The sequence below is a fragment of the Cetorhinus maximus genome, chromosome 5 (assembly GCF_964194155.1).
Source record: "Cetorhinus maximus chromosome 5, sCetMax3.hap1.1, whole genome shotgun sequence".
Lineage (NCBI taxonomy): Eukaryota > Metazoa > Chordata > Chondrichthyes > Lamniformes > Cetorhinidae > Cetorhinus > Cetorhinus maximus.
The window spans coordinates 170,101,640-170,125,141 of NC_135883.1; the positions used below are offsets into that span (position 1 = coordinate 170,101,640).

At 46.0% G+C, this 23,502-nt stretch overlaps 1 protein-coding gene across 1 annotated transcript in view; it reads right to left on the reverse strand.

Annotated features, from left to right (window-relative positions):
- The window catches only part of LOC144681152 (dynein axonemal heavy chain 8-like), a 1,929,890-nt gene that overhangs the window by 948,351 nt on the left and 958,037 nt on the right, over positions 1–23,502 (reverse strand). The window contains exon 39 of the mRNA XM_078542879.1: positions 8,200–8,424. Within this exon, the coding sequence (XP_078399005.1) occupies positions 8,200–8,424 (225 nt within the window). The remainder of the gene's footprint in view (positions 1–8,199; positions 8,425–23,502) is intronic.

The following is a 23,502-nucleotide window of genomic DNA, read 5'->3' on the forward strand; positions in this document are numbered from 1 at the left end:
GACAGTAGCAAGGAGAGATCCCAGACCAGGGGTAGAGTGGCCCACATTACGCACCTCATTCGCTTTGAGGAGCATGCCATCACGCTGTGAAGACGTGGACCATGCCTGTGGTGATGATAAGGTCAGCAGCAAACACCTACATGACAATCTTGCACCGCATCATCCCTGTAGTATATCTGGACTTCCAGAAGGCCTTTGATAAGGTGCCGCACAAAAGATTAATACACAAGATAAGATCACACGGAGTTAGGTTGGATAGAGGATTGGCTAACCAACAGAAAGCAGAGAGTCGGGATAAATGGGTCATTTTCTGGATGGCAAGCCATAACTAGTGGGATGCCACAGGGTTCGGTCCTTGGGCCCCAACTATTTAAAATCTATATTAATGATTTGGATTCAGGGATGGAAGGTACTATAGCTAAATTTGCAGATGACACCAAAATAGGTGGGAAAGTAAGTTGCAATGAAGAAATAAGAAATTTACAAATGGATATGGACAGGTTAGGTGATTGGACCAAAATTTGGCAGATGGAGTTTAACATGGATAAGTGTGAGGTTATCCATTTTGGTCGGAAGAATAAAAAGGTGGCTTATTATTTAAATGGAGAGAAACTTCAGAATGCTTCAGTGCAGAGGGATCTGGGTGTCCTCGTGCATGAATCGCTGAAAGCTAGTATGCAGGTACAGCAAGTAATAAGGAAGGCAAATGGAATTTTGGCATTTATTGCTAAAGGAATAGAGTATAAAAATAGGGAAGTGTTGTTGCAACTGTACAATGCATTGGTGAGACTGCACCTGGAGTACTGTGCACAGTTTTGGTCCCCTTACTTGAGGAAGGATTTAGTTGCATTGGAAGCGGTTCAGAGGAGGTTCACTAGATTGGTTCTAGACATGCGGGGCTTGTCTTATGAGGAGAGATTGAGCAGTTTAGATCTATACTTGCTAGAGTTTAGAAGGATGAGAGGAGATCTAATTGAGGTATATAAGATGCTAAAGGGGATAGACAAAGTAGATATGGAGCAGATGTTTCCCTTTGTGGGGCATTCTAGAATGAGAGGCCATAGTTTTAGGCTAAGAATTGGTAGATTTAAATCAGAGATGAGGAGGAATTACTTTTCTCAAAGGGTCATGAATCTGTGGAATTCACGACCTCAGAGTGCTGTAGATGCCAGGACGCTGAATAAATTTAAGGAGGAGATAGACAGATTTTTAATTAGTAATGGGTTGAAAGGTTATGGGGAGAGGGCAGGAAATTGGAGTTGAGGCCAAAATGAGATCAGCCATGATCGTTTTGAATGGCGGGGCAGGCTCGAGGGGCTGAATTGCCTACTGCTGCTCCTAGTTCTTATGTTCTCCCTCAATGCAACTGTGAGTGCTCTCTCTCCTGCATTTGAACTCTGCTGCAATGTACTAATTATGTCTACTTTGGCTCACAAGGAGCTCTGCCAAGCCACCAACACCCTCACCCAGCCAGTCTCTCAGCACCATCCAGGTCCTCACCTCCAGCCAAGAGGATACCTCCCCCATTGAAGAGCTAGGAATAAGTTACCTGGAAGACCCGCCACAGCGCTTCCCCACACCCTCCACCACCGCAGGGACACACACCTCTGTGGGACCTAGATCTAGAACATGCTTCAGCTCACAATCTGGTGGTCACCACACAGACACGTGTCCAAAGCACGAAGAGGCAGGTTCAGCCGAGCTGCCCGGCATTCGGAAGACTACTGGGGAAGAGGCATCTGTGATCTCTGAGTCAGATAACGAGGATCTGGATTCAGCCTTACAACTCATCATGGAGTGTCAGCAGAAGGTGGGGGAGCACCACACAGAGCTGTTGGAAGCCCTGAACAGAGTGGCACGTGAGTCGGAGGAGTGTGTCTGCCTGCTCTCTGATGAAGTGGTGCCCACATTTGTACATATAGAGGTCTCCATGGGAAGGATGGCAGACACGATGGAGACCCTGGTCCAGCAGAATGCAGAGATGCACGCAGACTTGCACTCCATCGTGGCAAAGGGGCGACGGAAAAGGGGCACCTCGATGTCCCTCCAGGTGCTCCTTCCTCTCAAGGAGTGAGGCTGGGCACCCGAAGGGAGGAGGAGCGGCAGCTGGACACCCCTGGATCATCCACTCAGGCACCTCAGTGGCTCCCTCCGAGTCCGTTTTGCCTGTGACCACCTCAACCTCATCCTCTGTCACCGCAAAGGGGGCAGCTGAACCACAGGAGGACAACTAAAACAAGCCGAGGCGACCAAGGCCTCAGGTCTCCAGAGGACCCACACCAAAGTTACCAGAGGCAACAGGACCGACCATTGCACAGGCTGTCTCCACCTCACCTGCGGATGTCAGGGCAGCACCTAGAAAATTTAAGAATTTCTGATCACAAGTAATTTCACAGGTGAACACATTTTGTCGCTTTATAATCTGAAAATATAGTCACTTTCACTGAATAATGTGTAATGATGCCTTCTTTCTTCTTCCTGAGCCCTCCCCCTGCATTCCCCCTCAACCCTCCCCCATTAGCAGTTCAGCTGTATGCAGCCGGCCCACGTGTGATTCTGGAGGGAGCAGTGTGTGTATGTGGCAGGGCAATTCAGAGCTTTGTGTAAGCACTCTCCCATGCACGCGGATCCTTCCTCCATCACATCCATCTCAATGTCCCAAGCATTTTCAACGCTGCCTATTGGAGTTCTCTTTCAGTTGTCCATCTGAGCTGACCTGCACTACTGATCATACTTCCATGCAGCACCCACTCCCATCCAACACAAGGCTCCTTTCACTTTCAATTTTGCAAGATGGTAGTAGTGAAGCATGTCTTCAGCTCCCCCATCCTTTCCTCTGCTCCAGTCACCCATGTCATTTTCCCCAACATTGTTGACCGCCCCACCTTGCATCACGTTTCACGTCCCCACTATCGCCTACCAACCAGAACCCTTGATTTTCCAGAATGTCCAAGTGAATGTGCACATTCCCTATCTTCCTGAGAATCCCATACCCATCCATGTTGACTTCCCTGACCTCTTCCTTCCCACCCCCAGGATCCGTGTCTGCCTTTGAGTCCCCACCAATCATCCTCACCGTTCTATCAACCACTACTGTTACACCCTCACCTTCAACCCTATTAGCTCACCCTGCCCTTTCTCATTCTCACCATTCCCGCCTACTACACCCACACTCAGTTCTCTCCCCAGGAGGTAGTCATCGACTCCACAGACCCCTCCATTGCACATTCACCTGGCAATCCCCTCACCTTACTCATTCCTCAACCCTTACTCCTTCCTCCACCCAGACTCGTTCCTCCACCTGGGAACTCTTTCCTCCCCCCAGATTCCTTCTTCCCCTGGACTCCTTCCCTCCTGAAAACTCCTTCCTCCCCCATGGCCTCCTTCCCCCCTCTGAACTCCTTGCCTGCTCCAAACTGCTTCCCTTACACCTTCATCGCCCCTTACACCTGCCTTCCCAGATGCCACATTCCCTCCCCCTTCCCATCCTCACCCACCCAACACCATCGCTCCCCCTCCCAACCTCATCCCCACCCCACTCTGGACACCAACATTCCATTGCTCCCAACCTCACCCTCCCCACTGGTCCTCTCCCAGTCAAACCTAGACCTTCCCCACCCACCCCCCCGTGCATCTTCCTCTCCCACTCACAGCTGGACCTTCCTCTCCAACCCAACTCGGACTGCCTTAGTGACTGTTCACCTCCTGATGGCTCAGCCTCTCCTCCTCAGATAACATTTCATGAGATTCATAAAGCTGCACTCCCACCTCTAATTACTGGCACATTTCCAACTTCATAACGATGGCCCTGCCCGGGTTTCTCTGAACCCCAGTATCCCAGCTGCACCTAGCTATAACACAGGTCCAAACCGCAACCAACCCCCTCTCCCAGCAAAATATGCAGATAAAGGCATCGGGGAATTTTCTTAAACTCCACCCATCTCCATGATGATGTAGACTTTCGGGATTTATAGAATGCTTTTAAACTAATGTGGCTCTAAATCCCAAAACAAAACATCTCTTTGGACTCCACATTTTTGCAAGCAGTGTGGACATCATATCTCAATTCTCCAGCTTAAAGAGTTCACCTGCTGTTTTATCACTTCATCTCTTCTACTCTGACTCCATTAAACAAACATGAGTAACCTTCTGAACTGCCATTTTCTAAATTTGTGTAATAACTTCATGTGTGTCACTCTAATTGAATGCTTTTTTGAAAATTCAAATACACTGGTTCCGACTTAACAATCTTACTAGTTTAGTTACAGCCTCAAAAACAGATTTATCAAACATACTTTTTCACCTCCCCCACTGCCTACCCCACCATTAGCTAAGAAGTCAGTGGGGACCCCGCCAATGATTCTCATGGCTATCTCATGGCCATTTAAAAGTTGGTTGGCTACTAATTGAGTTGAAGCAGGATTTCCATCTCTCAGAAACAGGAAGTCCCCCTCAGGGTGCTGCCAGCCAATCAGAGGTCAGCAGCTCTCCAATAGAGGGAGCATCACCAGGAGCAATGGCCACTGTTGGCACTGCAGCGAGGCCAAGAGACGGCATGCAGCACAAGATCTGCAATGGCAGGTGAGTCTGGGGACTTGCGGGGCCCGAGCTGGTAGGCCCTGAAAGGGGAGTGAAATGGGTGGGCAGCTTGGATAGAAAGGCTAGGTAGGGTAGGGAACTTGGGGGGTGCTTACCCCTTACGGCTGCCCTCCGATGGGCCCATTAAGGTGGGAACCCACATGCCACCAGCTGTACAGGGAAAGCTGCTGGAGTGGCCATTTGACATGGGTCTCTCCTGTCGCCAGTTAAATCCTGTCGGTGGCAGGAGGTGGCCCAACCTTGTCCATCTAAGGGCTTCAATTGGCCCAATGAGGGTGAGGTGGGGCTTTTGATGCCCATCCCATCACTGGTCAAGGTGTGGCAGGGACAGGGGAGGGTGAGTAGGCAGTGGGAACGATTCCATTGGATATAAATTCCCCCCCGAACAGACCTAGCAACTCAAAAATGGGCAACAATGAGGCACTGTGGGTCATCAGCAGCAGCACAATTGTACTCAACCATGGCCTGGCATATCCTCCATTCTACCATTACCACCAAGCCAGGGGCTCAACCTTGGTTCAACAAAGAGTGCAAGAAAGCATGTCAGGAGCAGCTCCTGGCATACCTAAAAATGAGGTATCAACCTGGTGAAGCTACAATACAGGACTACTTGCTTGCCAAACAGCATAAGCAGCAAGTGATAGACAGCTAAGCGATCCCACGACCAGCAGATCAGATCCAAGCTCTGCAGTCTTGCCAAATCCAGTCATGAATGTTGGTGGACAATTAAGCAATTCACTGGAGGAGGAGGCTCCACAAATATCCCCATCCTCAATGATGAGGGAGTTGAGCACATTAGTGCAAATGTGCATTTGCAACAATCTTCAATCAGAAGTGCCAAATGGATGATCCATCTCAGCCTGCCCCAGAGGCCCCAGCATCACAGATGCCAGTGTTCAGCCAATTCGATTCACTCCACATGATATCAAGAAACAGATGAAGGCATTGGATACTGCAAAGGCTATGGGCCCTAACAATATTCCGGCAATAGCCCTGACGACTTGTGCTCCAGAACTTGGCCTGCCTCTAGCTGTTTCGGTACAGCTACAACACTGGCATCTACCCAGCATTCTGGAAAATTGTCCAGGTATGTCCTGTACACAAAAAGCAGGACAAATCTAATCGGGCCAATTACCGCCCATCAGTCTACTCTCGATCATCAGTAAAGTGAAGGGAGGGGTCATCAACAATGCTAACAAGCGGCACTTGCTGAGCAATAACCTGCTCACTGATACTCAGTTTGTTTCCTCATTGAACGTTCAGCTCCTGACCTCATTACAGCCTTAGTTTAAACAATGCACTAAAGAGCTGAGGTGAAAGTGAATGCCCTGACATCAAGGCAGCTTTTGGTCGAATGTGGCATCAGGAGCCCTAGCAAAACTGGAGTCAATGAGAATCAGAAGGAGAACTCTCCATTGATTGAAGTCATGCCTAGCATGAAGGAAGGTGGTTGTGGTTGTTGGAGGCCAATCATCTCAGTTCCAGGACCTCACTGCAGGAGTTCCTCAGAGCCATGTCCTAAGCCCAGTCATCTTCAGCTGCTTCATCTTACTTCAAACATAAGGTAAGAAGTGGGGATGCTCGCTGATGATTGCACAATGCTTAGCACTATTCGCAATTCCTCAGATATTGAAGCAGTCCATGTCCAAATGCAGCAAGACCTGGACAATATCCAAGCTTGGGCTCACAGATGGCAAGTAAAATCCACACCACACAAGTGTCAGGGAATGACCATCTCCAACAAGAGAGAATCTAACCATCTCCCTTTGACATTCAATGACATTACTATCACTGAATCCCCCACTATCAACATCTTGGGGGTTACCATTCACCAGAAACTGAACTGGACTAGCCTTATAAATACTGTGGCTACAAGAGCAGGTCAGAGGCTAGGAATCCTTGTGGCGAGAAACTTACCTCCTGACTCCCCAAAGCCTGTCCACCATCTACGAGGCAGAAGTCAGGAGTGTAATGGAATACTCCCCACATGCCTGGATGAGTGCAGCTCCTACAACACTCAAGAAGCTTGACACCATACAGGACAAAACAGCCCATTTGATTGGCACCACATCCACAAACATTCACTCCCTCCACCACCAACGCACAGTGGCAGCAGTGTGTACCATCTACAACATGCACAGCAGGAACTCACCAAGACTCCTTAGACAACACTTTCCAAACATACAACCACTACCATCTAGAAGGACAAGGACAGCAGACAGATGGGAATGCCACGACCTGGAAGCTTCCCTCCAAGCCATTCACCATCCTGACTTGGAAATATATCACTGTTCCTTCAGTGTTGCTCATTCAAAATCCTGGAACTCCCTTTCTAACAGCACTGTGGTGTCCCTACACCACATGGACTGCAATGGTACAAGAAGGCAGCTCACCACCACCTTCTCAAGAACAACTAGGGACGGGCAACAAATGGTGGCCTAGCCAGCGACTCTCACACCCCATGAAAAATGACAAAAAGGCATCAGGCAGGAAGGATACCAATTGTAGGTGTATAGGAAGCTTGCTTCCTGACCACCAAACCTTTCCCTTGCTCCTTTTCAACCCTATAATTATTGTCAGAGCCATTTTTTCATGCATTTTTTTTCAGATGTCACAATATAGTTAGGTCTTGTGTATTTGGGTTTGTGTAAAATATAATATTATGATGATTTTTTTTGCAGCTACACAGTGGAATATGAATCGTATCTTGTTGTGAATACATAACTTGTGGGTTCTGAGAATCGGCACTACAGGCTGGGACGTCATGGGCCAGAGAGATAATGCTGTGGTCAAGGCTAGAAAAGTAAATGCCTCCTGCTTTCAGAATTAGTTTCTATTATTCATTGAAAGTGCAAAAAAGATTTTTTAAAAAGTAATTAAAAATCATTTAGACATCGCCACCTTCCCCAGCAGAATGCTGGTACATTAAACCCCATGGTCACACTGGCAGGCAATTTTCTACCATCTTGTGCCACTTCATTTTAGCTGTTAGAAAATACTTTCTTACATCCAACATATGGAAAATGCAACAGGCAATGAAAATTTGTGGATGTTTGGGTTGTTAACAAGCTTAATAGAGCCTTCTGTATTATCGGAAACAGGTGTGATGATGTTGGGTTGCATACCTGATAACATCAGGCCGAATTTTCTGTTAGCATGGGAAGCAGCATCCCTGATTTGGGAACATAAAATCCAGCCCAAATTATTTCTAGAATGTGTTTTGTGTCTTCTAGTGTGAAACCTGATACAAAATACTTGTTTGATATCTCCTCTATTTCTTGATTCCTCATTATAATTTCAAATATTTCTGCCTCTAGTGGGTTCATAACCATTTTCACAAATCTATCCCTGTTTACATATTTACAGGAACATTTACAATCTGATTTATATCTCTTGCTCCTCCACTCACACATTCTCTTATCTTTTTCTTATCAATTTATTGGTCCTCCTTTGCTACATTTTATGGATATCAAAGGATGCCAGAACACTATTCATCCCTTTACAGAATGGCAAATGCAATGGAAAACTTGGGGCTAATTTATTCTCACAAAATTCAACAAAACTGAATTAAAATAATAGTAAAAAAAAATTTCACTATACCAAGTCATCAAATATATCCCTCTGGTGAACATGAATGGTAACAAGAGTTTCAAACTGGATTCTTTGAAACTTAGTCAGATCGTGTGTTGTTTGGGCGATAAGAGAGTTCAGCAGCTCTAGGAACTTCTGGTTCGTTGTTTGCATAATCTTTTTGCTGTCTTTTGCCAAATTAAGTGCTTCTTCAGAGTCACGTGTCCACAGTATTTGGATTGCTAGAATTCCAACCTAGAGGCACAAAAGAAGACACAGACTTTATGTACACAAAAGGTGATCCAGAAAAACAATTTGCCGTGTCTGGAATTTATTCACATTTTATTCTGGAAGAGAAGCAGAGGCAATATCTTTCTAAAGTTCTGTGGATAGCTCTAGAGAGGAACATAAAAGAATTTTAGGGAACAGGAAAAGGCCAAAAACTCCATCTCTTCCTTTAAAGAATTGAAACTTGGAAACCTACACTCTTATCATATGTCATTTATTTAGTATAAGTCTGCAATGATTTTTTTGTAAAGACATTCCACCTGATTTCTCTCTTATTCCTAACTTCCTTATTTTCGCTTTCTATTCACTGCTATTCAAATCCTTCATCAGTTGAAAAAAATACTCAGTTAACGGTCAATCATCTTCATAATCTTAGAAGTTAAATTTAGGCCACATTTGTATGTTCTCTTTTCCAAAGGTTAACTGTCCAACTTTCATAATCTACTTTCATAATTTAAATGATTAATATATTATATTGAATGAAAACAACCCTCTCTAGTTATCTTTATTATTTCCTGGCTCTTTTATATCCACATATGATGTTACGGGCAGGAGGAGGGTTAATTTAAACAGCCCCAGTTTCTCTTCTCACCACCCGTCTGTAAACAGAAAGTTGCTTTGATTTGCTTCCCCCTTTATAAGTGGTGGTATGTTTCCCAACACTTCAATTTTGGTGTGATCCAATTTTCTATTAATAACACAATAGCAAACTTGAATCACAGAATCACAGTGCATAAGAGGACCTTTGGCCCATCGAGTCTACACCGACACGTGAGAAACACCTGACCTACCTACCTAATCCCACTTACCAGCACTTGGCCCATAGCCTTGAATGTTATGACATGCCAAGTGCTCACCCAGGTACTTTTTAAAGGATGTGAGGCAACCCGCCTCCACCACCCTCCCAGGCAGTGCATTCCAGACCGTCACCACCCTCTGGGTAAAAATGTTTTTCCTCACATCACCCCTAAGCCTCCTGCCCCTCACCTTGAACTTATGTCCCCTTGTGACTGACCCTTCAACGAAGGGGAACAGCTGCTCCCTATCCACCTTGTCCATGCCCCTCATAATCTTGTACACCTCGATCAGGTCACCCCTCAGTCTTCTCTGCTCCAACGAAAACAACCCAAGTCTATCCAGCCTCTCTTCAAAACTTAAATGTTTCATCCCAGGCAACATCCTGGTGAATCTCCTCTGCACCCCCTCCAGTGCAATCACATCCTTCCTATAATGTGGCGACCAGAACTGCACACAGTACTCCAGCTATGGCCTCACCAAGGTTCTATACAACTCCAACATAACCTCCCTACTTTTGTAATCTATGCTTCGATTGATAAAGGCAAGTGTCCCATATGCCTTTTTCACCATCCCACTAACATGCCCCTCCGCCTTCAGGGATCTATGGACAGACACGCCAAGGTCCCTTTGTTCCTCAGAACTTCCTAGTGCCATGCCGTTCATTGAATACTTCCTTGTCGAATTACTCCTTCCAAAGTGTATCATCTCACACTTTTCAGGGTTAAATTCCATCTGCCACTTATCTGCCCATTTGAGCATTCCATCCATATCTTCCTGTAGCCCAAGACACTCAACCTCACTGTTAACCACCCGGCCAATGTGTCATCCACAAGCTTACTAATCCTACCCCCTACATAGTCATCTGTGTCGTTTATATAAATGATAAATAATAGGGGACCCAGCACAGATCCCTGTGGTACGCCACCGGACAATGGCCTCCAGTCACTAAAGCATCCTTCTGTCATCAACCTCTGCCTCCTACAACTAAGCCCATTTTGAATCCACCTTATCAAATTACCCTGTATTCCATGTGCCTTTGCCTTCTTTATAAGTCTCCCATGTGGGACCTTGTCAAAGGCTTTGCTGAAATCCATATAAACTACATCAACTACACTACCCTCATCTACACACCTGGTCACCTCCTCAAAAAATTCAAATTTGTTGGGCATGACCTCCCTCTGACAAAGCCATGCTGACTATCCCTGATCAAACCTTGCCTCTCCAAGTGGAGATAGATACTCTCCTACAGAAATTTCTCCAATAGTTTCCCTACCACTGATGTGAGACTCACTGGCCTGTAGTTCCCTGGCTTATCTCTGTAACCCTTCTTAAATAGCGGAACCACATTAGATATTCTCCAGTCCTCTGGCACCTCCCCTGTGGCCAAAGAGGAATTAAAAATTTGGGTCAGAGCCCTTGCGATCTCCTCCCTTGCCTCCCTCAGCAGTCTGGGACACAAATCAACCGGACCTGGAGATTTGTCCACTTTTACGCCTGCTAAAACCTCCAATACCTTGTCACTCCCTATATCAATTTGCTTAAGAACCTCGCAGTCTCTCTCCCAAAGTTCGATACCTTCATCCTCATTCTCTTGGGTGAAGACGGACGTGAAGTATTCATTCAACACCCGAGCGATGTCCTCTGGCTCCACCCATAGATTGCCCCCTTGATCCCTTATGGGCCCTACTCTTTCCCTGGTTATCCTCTTCCCATTGATATACTTATAGAATATCTTGGGATTTTCCCTACTTTTACCAGCCAGAGCTTTCTCATATCCCCTCTTTGCTCTCCTAATTGCTTTCTTAAGCTCCACCCTGCACTTTCTGTACTCCACTAATGCCTCCACTGATTTGCTTCCCTTGTAACTGCTAAAAGCCTCTCTTTTCCTTCACATCATAACCTGAATATCTCTGGTCATCCATGGTTCTCTGGGCTTGTTACTCCTTCCTATCATCCTAGGGGGAACTTGTTGAACCTGTACTCTCCCCATTTCCTTTTTGAACACCCCCCACTGTTCCTCTGTAGATTTCCCCACAAGTAATTGCTCCCAGTCTACCTTGGCCAGATCCTGCCTTATTTTACTAAAATCCACTCTCCCCCAATCCAAAACATTTTTTTGCAACTTGTCGATTTCTTTGTGCATAACAAACTTAAACTGTACCATGTTGTGTTCGCTATCACTAAAATGCTCCCCCACCACCACCTAAGCCACCTGTCTGGCTTCATTCCCCAGAATTAGGTCCAGCAACGCACCGTCCCTTGTTGGACCCTCTACATATTGACCTAAAAAGTTCTCCTGTACACATTTCAAGAAATTCATCCATCCAAGCCCTTAACACTATGTCCATCCCAATTAATGTTGGGAAAGTTGAAATCACCTAATATATTTACCCTATTGTTATTGTTTTTACACAACTCCGCAAATTGAGCACATATTTGCTCCTCAATTTCCTGCTGACTATTTGGGGGTCTATAATAAACACCTAATAATGTGGTTGCCCCTTTTTTAATCCTAAAGTCTACCCACAAAGCTTCATTCGATGCCCCCTCCAATATATCATCTCTCCTTACTGCAGTAACGAACTCCTTAACTAATAATGCAACACCTCCTCCTGTTTTACCTGTAATACTCCTGGCATTAGAGGTCATCCAGCCTTGCCTTCCTTCCTTGAAGCTTATTGCAGCTGTACTCCCTTTGACTTGATTGTTTTACTGTATTATGATGTGTCCCTATTCTACTAACATTCTCTGTCCCCTCCCCCTGCCTAATTAGTTTAAACTCCTCCCAACAGCACGAGCAAACACGCCCGCAAGGATGTTAGTCCCGCTCTGGTTCAGATGTAGACCTGTACAGGTCCCACCTTCCCCAGAAATGGTCCCAGTGATCCAGGAATCTAAAACCCTCCCTCCTGCACCAACTCTTAAGCCACATATTCATCTGCGCTATTCTCCTATTTCTGTGCTCGCTAGCATGTGGCACTGGGAGTAATTTAGCGATTACAACCCGAGAGGTCTTGCTTTTTAATCTACTGCCTAACTCCCTGAATTCTTGATGCAAGACCTCATCCCTCTTTCTACCTATATCATTGGTACCAACATGTACCATGACCTCTGACTTATCACCCTCCCCCTTCAGGATGCCCTGCAGCCGTTCAGTGACGTCCCGGACCCTGGCACCAGGGAGGCAACATACCATCCTGGAGTCACATTGACGGCCACAGTAGCGCCTATCTGTTCCCCTGACTATAGAATCCCCTATTGCTATTGCTCTTCCTCACTTCCTCCCCTCCTGTACAGACAGGCTGCTTATGGTGCCAGAAGCTTGGCTCTGTCCGCACTCCCTGGAGGAACCAGCGCCCTCATCAGCCTCCAAAATGGAATACCGATTTGTGAGCAGGACCCCAGGGGACTCCTGAACTACCTGCCTGTTTCTCTTGGACTGCCTGCTGGTTACCCATTCCCTTCCTTCCTGAAGTCCCTTCATCTGCAGTGTGACCCACCTCTCTAAACGTGCTATCCACGATGCTCTCAGACTCGCGGATGCTTCACAGTGTCCCCAGCCGCCGTTCCAGCTCTGAAACCCGAACTTCCAGGAGCTGCAACTGGGCACACTTTCTGCACACATGCTGGTCCCGGGCACTGGAAACGTCCCCGGCTTCCCATGGAGCACGAGGAGCACACCACGGCTTTGAGCACTCCTGCCATGACTTATTCCTTTAAATTAAACATTTTAAGTCAATTACTCTAGGGCCCTTCTTTCCTGAACCTCATTACTGCAGAGTATACAAACTGTAAACCACAAAAAGTCCTTAAACTATAAGCAATTAAAGTAGTAAATACCTTACCCACTACTTACCAGTGATTCCTTTCCCTTGTAGCCTCTACTGCTGCAGCACGCTCTGAAGGTTTAAGCAGTTGGATAGCAAGGAAAAAATGAGATCGGATGAAGATAGGGGAGGCGGTGGCATTGTCACCAGACTAGTATTCTAGACACCCAGGGCAATGCTCTGGGTACCTGGGTTTGAATCCCACCATGACATGGTGAAATTTGAATTCAATAAAAAAGATCTGGAATTAAAAGTCTGATGATGACCATGAAACCATTGCTGGCTTGCTAATATCCTTTAGGGAAGGAAATCTGCTGTCCTTGCCTGGTCTGGCCTATATGTGACTTCTGACCCACAGCAATGTGGTTGACTCTTAAAATGTCCTCTGAACAAGAGCAATTAGGGATAGGCAATAAATGCTAGCTCAATGACAATGCCACTATTCCACCGCCTCCCACCAATGAAATAGATGAATCAGTCTTGTAGGCAATGGTACAGAAGTCTAGTAGATATAGTGTAGGTGGGGCCAGGCATTCAGCCTGGCTGAGCCCCTTTTCTGTTCTGCTGTTAGGTGGATGGAAAAATGGCAGACTGAAATTTTTTCAGTACCAGAAGGCAATATTACTGGTTCTACCAGCTAGAGGTTCATGTCACATTTCTCCCATATCTCCACTCTGACTTTGACAAAGAATGTGTATCCCTTTGTCTAGGTCCCTGAGATGTTAAATGTTTCAACCATTAAGACTTGAAAGGAAGGTTGTGGGGTCCTTTACCTAACAGATGAATCGGCTCTGGTTGGCCATGTCTGGCTTAAGAAATGCAGATGGCCTTTGTATAGTTCCCCTTGAATTTGGTCTCTGCAGCCCCCAGGGGTCGTTAGTGTCTCTTCAGAGATAACAAGGTGCAAGTTTCTGCGATACTGCCATATTACATCCTATTGTTTGAAGGTTATAGACAGACATAGGTTCAGCCATTTTATAGGTGGTCTTTGTCCAGTTTTAAAAATTTTAGAAATGAGCTATGACAATATCTATATATATTTTATAAAAATACAGAGTGTGAGATCCGAGCACCTGGACAATGCCTTCCTGGAAGTAATGGCCTAGATTTTTTGATCAGTTGAGAAGCTAAGGTGTATGCTGCTAACTGCGATTTAAACTGCGGCCTTCCCTTTAATTGCTGGAGCTTTAAGGGTTGCAAAAAGCACCCATCCAAGAAGAGAGCCACCTAGGGTACTGGTGAGGTGCAAAAGTGCCTTTCAGTATTATGGTGCATTTTTTAAAGTTCTTAAGAGTTTTTTAAAGCTATTTTTAATCTTCCAAAGACTTTTAATCACTTTTAGGAGTATCTATTATCTTTAATGTAAAGTGTAAATGTAGAAAAATCTTAAAATTAATTTAAAAAGTACATAAAATGAAATAAATAGTAAAATATATTTTACAACATTTTAAGTGTAACTCGGTAAAATAGGAAACAATATCTAATCATTGGTGTGGGGTGCAGAAATGGAGAATAGTGGTGGTGGGATTTTGTATAAGCAAAAGGCCTTCCTGATACATTTTCTGCTTTAAATCACTTTCCATGCTGGTCCTATATGTGCAAATAAAATTTCTAGGCATGAAGGTGTAAATTTCTGGGTAAGTTAAGTGCATTGAGCCCAAGTCGCCAATGGCATTGTCCATGTTGGAAGCAGCCACTGAGGGTTCCAGCAACATGCCTATCGAAAGTTTTAAGTTTGCTGGGAAGTGCCACGCATGTGCGCGTACAGGAACTTCCATGGATCCCAACACTAAACAGCAGCAACCATCTCAATGTTCACTGTTACTCCAACTGGAAGATCTGTGCCAATCAACAGTCCATTTTTCCAAGTTCCCAATCTAAAAATTGGCCTACATATTTTGCTCCGGAAATTAATTGTGCAAGAAGATTTAGAGACAGCAGGCAGAATTTTCCCATTCCTTCTACCATGGGTTTCATGGTGGGTGGGAGCGGAAAATCGAGCAGCAAGCAAGAAGTCGGAAACCCGCTGGTGTAAAAGCAGTTTGTGATTTTGCCAATGATGGGTTAATGGCAAGTCGGTTATCTCACTGCCCAGTGGCGAGAACACAGAATCACAGAATTGTTATGGTGCAGAAGGAGGCCATTCAGCCCACACTGTGTGCACCAGCTCTCTCAGCATTTTAACTTCGTGCAAATCTCATGCATTTTCCCTGTATCCCTGCACATTGTTTCCATTTAAATAATCATCCAATGCCCTCTTGAATGCCTCAATTGAACCTGCCTCCACCAGACTTCCAGGCAGTGTATTCCAAGCCCTAACTACTCACTGTGTGAAGAAGTTTTTTTCTCACCTCACATTTGTTTCCTTTGAGAAACACTTTAAAACTGTGCCCTCTGGTTCTCATAGTCATAGAGTCATCGAGGTCAACAGCACAGAAAAAGATCTTTCGGCCCTTCAAGTCTGCGCTGGTCAAACAAGTACCTAATTATTCTAATTCCACTTTCCAGCACTAGGCCCATAGCCTTGTATGCCATGGCATCGCAAGTGCACATCCAAATACTTCTTAAATGTTATGAGGGTTTCTGCCTCTACCACCCTTTCAGGCAGTGAGTTCCAGATTCCCACCGTCCTCTGGGTGAAAAAAATTGTCCTCACATCCCCTCTAAACCTCCTGCCCCTTACCTTAAATCTATGTATGCCCCCTGGTTATTGATCCCTCCACCAAGGGGAAAAGTTCCTTCCTGTCTACCCTATCTATGCCCCTCATAATTTTATACACCTCAATCTCCTCTGCTCCAGGGAAAATAACCTCAGTCCATCCAATCTCTCCTCATAACTAAAACTCTCCAGCCCAGGCAACATCCTGGTAAATCTCCTCTGCACTGTCTCTCGTGCAATCACATCCTTCCTATAATGCGGATTCCAGAACTGCACGCAATACTCTAGCTGTGGCCTAACCAGCGTTTTATACAGTTCCAGCATTACCTCCCTGCTCTTATATTCTATGCCTCAGCTAATAAAGGCAAGTATCCCATATGCCTTCTTAACTACCTTATCTACCTGTCCCGCTACCTTAAGGTACTAGTGGACATGCACACCAAGGTCCCTCTGATCCTCGGTATTTCCCAGGGTTCTACCATTCATTGTGTATTCCCGTGCCTTGTTTGTCCTGCCCAAGTGCATCACCTCATACTTATACGGATTAAATTCTATTTGCCACTGATCAGCCCATCTGACCAGCCCATCTATATCCTCCTGTGGTCTAAGGCTATCCTCCTCACTATTTACCACCCCACTAATTTTCGTGTCATCTGCGAACTTACTGATCAACCTCCTACATTCAAGTCTAAATTGTTTATATATACCACAAACAGCAAGGGCCCAACACTGATCCCTGTGCAACCCCACTGGACACAGGCATCCAGTCACAAAAACACCCATCGGCCATCACGCTCTGCTTCCTGCCACTCAGCCAATTATGGATTCAATTTGCCAAATTGCCTTGCATCCCAAGGGCTCTTACCTTCGTTATTAGTCTCCCATGCAGGACCTTATCAAAAGCCTTGCTGAAGTCCAAGTCGATTTACGTCAAATGCATTGCCCTGGTCACCTACACACCTGGTCACCTCTTCGAAAAATTCAATCAAATTGGTCAGACATGACCTCCCCTTAACAAAACTGTGCTGACTGTCCTTGATTAATCTCTGCCTCTCCAAGTGTAGATTAACTCTGTCCCTCAGAATTGCTTTCAATAGTTTCCCCACCACTGAGGTTAGACTGACTGGCCTGTAGTTCCCTGGTTAATCGCTTCTTCCCTTCTTGAATAACGGTACCACATTGGCTGTCCTCCAGATTTACCGAAAAGTAGCTGCTCTCAGTCCACTCTGGCCAAATCTTATCTGATCTTATTAAAATCAGCCTTCTCCCAATTTAGAACTGATTTCTAGCCCATCCTTGTCTTTTTCCATAACAACCTTGAATCTAACGGAGTTATGATCACTATCTGCAAAATGCTCCCCCACTGATACCTCTGCCACTTGCCAGCTTCATTCCCTAAAATTAAGTCCAGGACCTTGTTGGACCTTGTCTCTTGTTGGACCTTCTATGTACTGGCTTAAAAAGCTCTCCTGGATGCATTTTAAGAATTCCGCTCCCTCTAAACCTATCACACTATGACTAACCCAGTTAATGTTGGGGAAGTTGAAATCCCCCACTATTACGATCCTATTATTTTTACACTTCTCTGAAATTTTCCTACATATCTGCTCTTCTATTTCTCTCTGACTGTTTGGGGGCCTATAGTACACTCCCAGAAATGTGATTGCTCCTTTTTTGTTTTTCATTTCTACCAATAAGGCTTAATTTGAGGAGCCTTCTAAGATGTCATCCCTCCTTACTGCTGTAATTGATTCCTTGATCAATATTGTGATACCCCCGTCCTCTTTTACTTCCTTCCCTGTCTCGCCTGAAGACCTCCTGGAATATTGAGCTGCCAATCCTGCCCCTCTCTCGACTATGTCTCGATCTGTTTACAAGCGGGAACAGTTTCTCCCTAACTACCCTGTTCAGACCCCTCATGATTTTTAAAACTTCTCTCAAGTCTCCTCTTCATCTTCTCCTCTCCAAGGAAAACAGTCCCAACTTCTCCAATCTTTCCTCATAACTGAAGTGTCTCATCCCTGGAACCATTCTCGGAAACCTCTTCTGCATTCTCTCCAATGCATTCACATCCTTCCTATAGTGTGGCACCCAGAATTGTACACATTACTCCAGCTGAGGTCTAACCAATGTCTTATATAAGTTCATCATGACCTCCCTGCTCCTATACTCTATGCCCCTATTAATGAAGCCTAGAATACTGTATGCTTAGCAACAGCTCTCTACCTGTCTTTCCACCTTTAATGACTCTGTACATATACACTCAGCTCTCTCTGCTCCTCCTACACCCATTAAAATAGTATCCTTTATTTTATACTGTCTCTCCATGTTCTTTGTACCAAAGTGTATCACCTCACACTTCTCCACATTGAACTTCATCTGCCACCTATCTGCCCATTCCACCAATGTGTCAATGTCCTTTTGAAGTTCTACACTGTCCTCCTCACACTTTACAATTCTCCCAAGTTTTGTGTCATCCGCAAACTTTGAAATTGTCCACTGCACACCAAGGTCTAGATAATTTATATATATCAGAAAAAGCATGGGTGCCAATGCCGACCACTGAGGAACTCCAATACAACCCTTCTTCCAGCCCAAAAAATACCCATTAACCATTCCTATCCTAATTTTGTATCCGTGTTGCTACTGCCCCTTTTTTTCCATGACCTATAACTTTCCTCACAAGTCTGTTGTGGCGCTGTATTGAATGCCTTTTGGAAGTCCATGTACACCATATCAACTGCCTTACCCTCATCAACCATCTCTGTTATGTCTTCGAAAAAAATCCAGCAAGTTAGTTGGACACGATTTTCCTTTAACAAATCCATGCTGACTCTTCCAAATCAATCCACATTTTTCCATGTGACTATTAATTCTATCCTGAATAATTGTTACTAGAAGTTTACCCACCACCAAAGTTAAACTGACTGGTCTGTAATTGCAGGGCAGATCTTTACAACCTTTTTTTGAACAAGGGTGTAATGTTTGCAATTCTCCAATTCTCTGGCACCTCCATTGAATCCAGGGAACATTGAAAGATTATTGCCAGTGCCTCTGCAATTTCCACTCTCACTTCCTTCAATATTCTTGGATGCATCCAGTCCTGGTGCCTGACCAACTTTAAGTACCGACAGCTTATCCAATATTTCCTCCTCCTTATCAATTTTAAGCCCTTCTAGTGACTGAGTTTCCTCCTCTGTCACCATGGCCTGGGCAGCATCTGCCTCGTAGGTAAAGACAGATGCAAAGTATTCATTTAACACTTCAGCTATACCTCTTGCCTCTAAGTGTAAATCTCCTTTTTGGTCCCTAATCAGCCCTACTTCTCCCTTACCACCCTTTTATTATTGATGTGCTTGTAGTATACTTTGGGATCTCCTTTTATGGGCAGAATTTTCTGGTTGATGTGCGGGTGGCAGAGCTCGCTCGTCAGTGCTTGAAATGTCACACACTGACGTCGCACGAGTGTCCCAACGTCAGCGCGCGGCATCACAATATTTTGGCCAGCGGGACGAGCGCCCGCCATTAATTAAAGGCCTTGTTAAGGCCCTTAACTTGCCAATTGTCGACGATTTTGAGGGGCCTGTGTGAACTTCGGCTCGGCACATGGGCCCAATGTGCAGGCAGGTAGGAGATTTTTTATTAAAACTCATGCACTGGCAGAATATGTCGACTCAGAGGGGTTGTTCATGTTTTTCATAAAGTATTTAATGCAGAAAGTGTTTTAAACTTGCCTGTGTGATTGTTAGCAGTTCATATCGATTTCCAAGAGCTTTTTGTGTACTTTGAAACCAGTCTGCAGACAGTATCTTTATCGGGCCTGCAGCTTTCCAGAGGCCTCCATTTAGCCTGGGTATGGGTTCTGACATCTCCACTGGAGGCAGCTCCTCTGAGGAGGAAGGGAGAGATAGAATAAGGAGGAGGCCAGGAGTGGACAATCAGCCTCCAGTGGAGCCACCTTTGGGAGGCCAGGCGCAGGCACAAGGGGCGCTGGGCCAAGATGTTGTCCAAGGTGGAAGGGGCCATAGAAAATGCCACTATCCTGCTGCCAGGGTATACAGGTGGCGAAGCAGCTACCTCAATATGACTGAGGTGCAGTGCCGAAGGAGGCTCCATCTATCAAGGGAAACAGTCAACTATATCTGTCAGATGATTGGCCCTGAGATCTCCCCTAACTGCGTGGGTGGACACCCCATGGCAGCGGCTCTGAAGCTCACAGTTGCCCTCCACTTCTATGCCTCTGGCTCCTTCCAGGGCTCGGTGGGTGATCTGTGCGGTGTGTCCCAATCAGCTGTCCACACTTGTGTCAAGCAGGTTACAGATGCTCTGTTCAGATGGGCATTGACCTTCATCCACTTCTGCTGTGACCAGGCAAGTCAGACACAGCGAGCCAGAGGCTTCGCTGCCATTGCTGGCTTCCCCCGTGTCCAGGGTGCTATAGACTGCACACATGTAGCCATCAAGGCGCCAGCAGGTGAGCCCGGTGCCTTCGTCAACAGGAAGGGCTTTCACTCCATGAACGTGCAGATAGTGTGTGATCACCTTGAGGCTCCCCTTCCACCATCTGATCACCATCAGTATGACATGTGTTGGAGTTTTGAGTATGTGTCCAGCTGCCACCCCTGCAGGTTTCCCCCAGACTACTCAAATGCGAGTAACACCAACATATGCTACGGGGAGAACCCATCTTCTCATCAGCCACTAAGGCTGATGTAAGCATGGTCACTACCTGTTTGCCCACCCAGCGTGCGCCAAATGCACAATGCAGTAACGACACCAAGACGTGGGGGGGGGGGGGGGCTCAAAAGCTAAGGCCACCTGCTGGGTCAAATGGCCAAGGCTGACATGGTACTCACCCTTCCAGAGCGCAGCAAATCGTTGAATCGTTTGCGGCACTGCGTTCCTGTGCGCCACACATCATCACGGGCGCTTACTGCGTCACCCACCTCCTCCCACACCTGGCTGGTGACATGGGGTTCCTCCTCCTCCCATCCTCCGGATACAAAATATCCTGCCAGCTGGACACCTCTTGGAGGAGGATAGCAAGGCATGCATCAGAGAAGCGAGGGGCACAATGGCCTCTCCTGCAGCCTGCCCCCCTCCTCCTGCTCCTGCTCTCTGACAGCAGCCTCTCTCCCTCTTCGAGTGGCCATGGTGCACTGCCTCAACGAAGCTGCCTGGCCACTCTTTATACAGACTGCCGGTTCCCCATTGGAACCAGCGGTCTGAGCATGCCCGCCTCCGCAACGATTTCCCCGTTCTACACGGGAGTCGCTAACCCACTGGGTGGGCCTTAATTGGCCCACCCGTGCAAAATAGCAGTGCGGCCTGTTTCTGCGGCAGCAATCGACTACCCGCCTGCCACCGAGTCGGTCGGGCCTGCCCGCCTGTCAAGGGCAAAATTCTGCCCTATGTTAGCCGTCAGTCTTTTTTTCATAATCCCTCTTTGCTTCTTGTATTTGCTTTTTCACATCCCTTCTGAACCTTCTGTATTCAGCTTGGTTCTCATTGTATTTGCTACCTGACACCTGTCGTAAGCACACTTTTTCTTCTTTAATTTAATTTCTATCACCTTTGTCATCTAGGGAGCTCTAGATTTGTTTGTCCTACCCTTCCCTTTTGAGGGAACATACGTTGACTGTGCCCAAACCATCTCCTCTTTGAAGGTAGCCCATTGTTCAGCTACTGTTTTTTCCCGCCAACCTTTGGTTCCAGTCTATCTGACCCAGCTCTGTTCTTGCCCCATTGAAATCCGTTCTCTGCCAGTTGATTACTTTTACTCTGGATTGACCAAAGTCATTTTCCATCATCATCCTAATCCTTATGATACAATGGTCACTGTCACCTGAATGTTCCCCCAGTGTCACTTTATCTACTTGACCGACCTCATTCCCAAGAACCAGGTCTAGCAGTGCCTCCTTTCTTGTTGGACTGGACACATACTGCTGTTGGAAATTCTCCTGAACACAATCTAGGAATGTTTGTCCCTTTCTGCCTCTTACACTACCACTATCCCAGTCTATATACGAGTAATTAAAGTCCCCTATTATAACTACTCTATGATGTTTACGCCTCTCTGTAATTTCCTTGTAGATTTGTTCCTCTATATCCTTCCCTCTAGCTGGTGGTCCAAATATTACACCGAGCAATGTAATTGCACCCTTCTTATTCCATAGCTCTAGCCAAATCGACTGTCCTTGAATCCTCTGACACATCCTCTTTCTCCAGTACTGCAATACTCTCCTGAACCAAAAATGCCACCCCTCCTCATTTTTTCCTCTTCCTACCTTTTCTGAACACCTTGTAACCAGGAATATTTAGCACCCAGATCTGCCTTTCCTTTAGCCAGGTCTCCGTTATCGCCACAACATCATAATCCCACAAGGGATTCTGTGCCTGTAACGCCCCAATTTTATTAACTATACTCCGTGCATTCACATACATGAAGTGTAACCCTGATATAGACTTCATTACTTGTTCCCTTACTCCAACTCTGTCTATTAACTTATTATTTTCTATTTTAGTGCTATCTGCCTGTCCCAGCATTCCGTGCATGCTGGTTTTACTTTCTAGTATTCTCTCCTGGTTCCCACGGCCCTGCTAGATTAAACCCTCCCCAACAGAGCTAGCAAAATGACCCACAATGAACTTAGTCCCAGCTCTGTTCAGATTCAACCTGTCCGGCTTGTACAAGTGCCATTCCCCTCAGAGCCAGTCCCAGTGGCCCAGGAATCTAAAGCCCTCCCTACTGCACCATCTTTCCAACCACACATTCATCTGTCTTATCTTCCTATTTCTGTACTCATTTGCACATGGCATTGGGAGTAATCCAGAGATTACTAATTTAGAGGTCCTGCTTGCTAATTTTCTACCTAGCTCCCTAAATTCCGATTGCAGGACCACATCCCCCTTCCTACCTATGTCGTTAGTACCAATGTGGAACATGACCTCTGGCTGTTTGCCCTCCCCAAAAAGAATGTCCTGCAGCCGTTCTGTGACATCCTTGACCCTAGTACCAGGTAGGCAACAAACCATCCTGGGGTCACGTCGACGGCCGCAGAAACGATTGTTTGCTCCCCTTACTAAAGAATCCCCTATCAGTACTGCCCCTTCACTTTTCTTCTTCTCCTCCTGTACAGCTGGGCCATCCGTGGGCCACGGGCTGGGTATTGCTGCACTCCTCCAAGGATCCATCACCCTCACCGATATCCAGAATGGAAAACAGGTTAGTGAGCGGGACCTCTGGGGAATCCTGCACTACCCACCTGTTTCTCTTGGATGGTCCTGGCGGTCACCCATTCACTATCTGCTTGATTGCCCCTAATTTGTGGTGCAGCCACCTCTCTGAACGTGCTATCCATGTAGTTCTTTGCCTCACAGATACATCTCAGTGACTCCAACCCTTGCTCAAGCTCTGAAATGCGGCACTCAAAATGGTGCAGCCAGTGACACTTCCTGCACATGGGCTCGTCTGGGCCACGAGAAGTGTCCATGACTCCTCACATGCCACAGGATGGGCATTCCGCTTGGCTAAGCTGTCCTGTCATACCTTAACCGTAAACTTTTAAATCACCTTTTTGCTTAAACTTTAGTTACTTTTACTTACTTTAACTTACTATAACCTTACTCTTGTACTATTAGATATAGTGGTGGCATAGTGGTATTGTTACTAAACTGTTATTCCAGAGACCTGGCATAATGGGCTAGGAACCTGGTTCAAATCCTACCATAGCAGGTGGTGAAATTTGAATTCAATAAAAA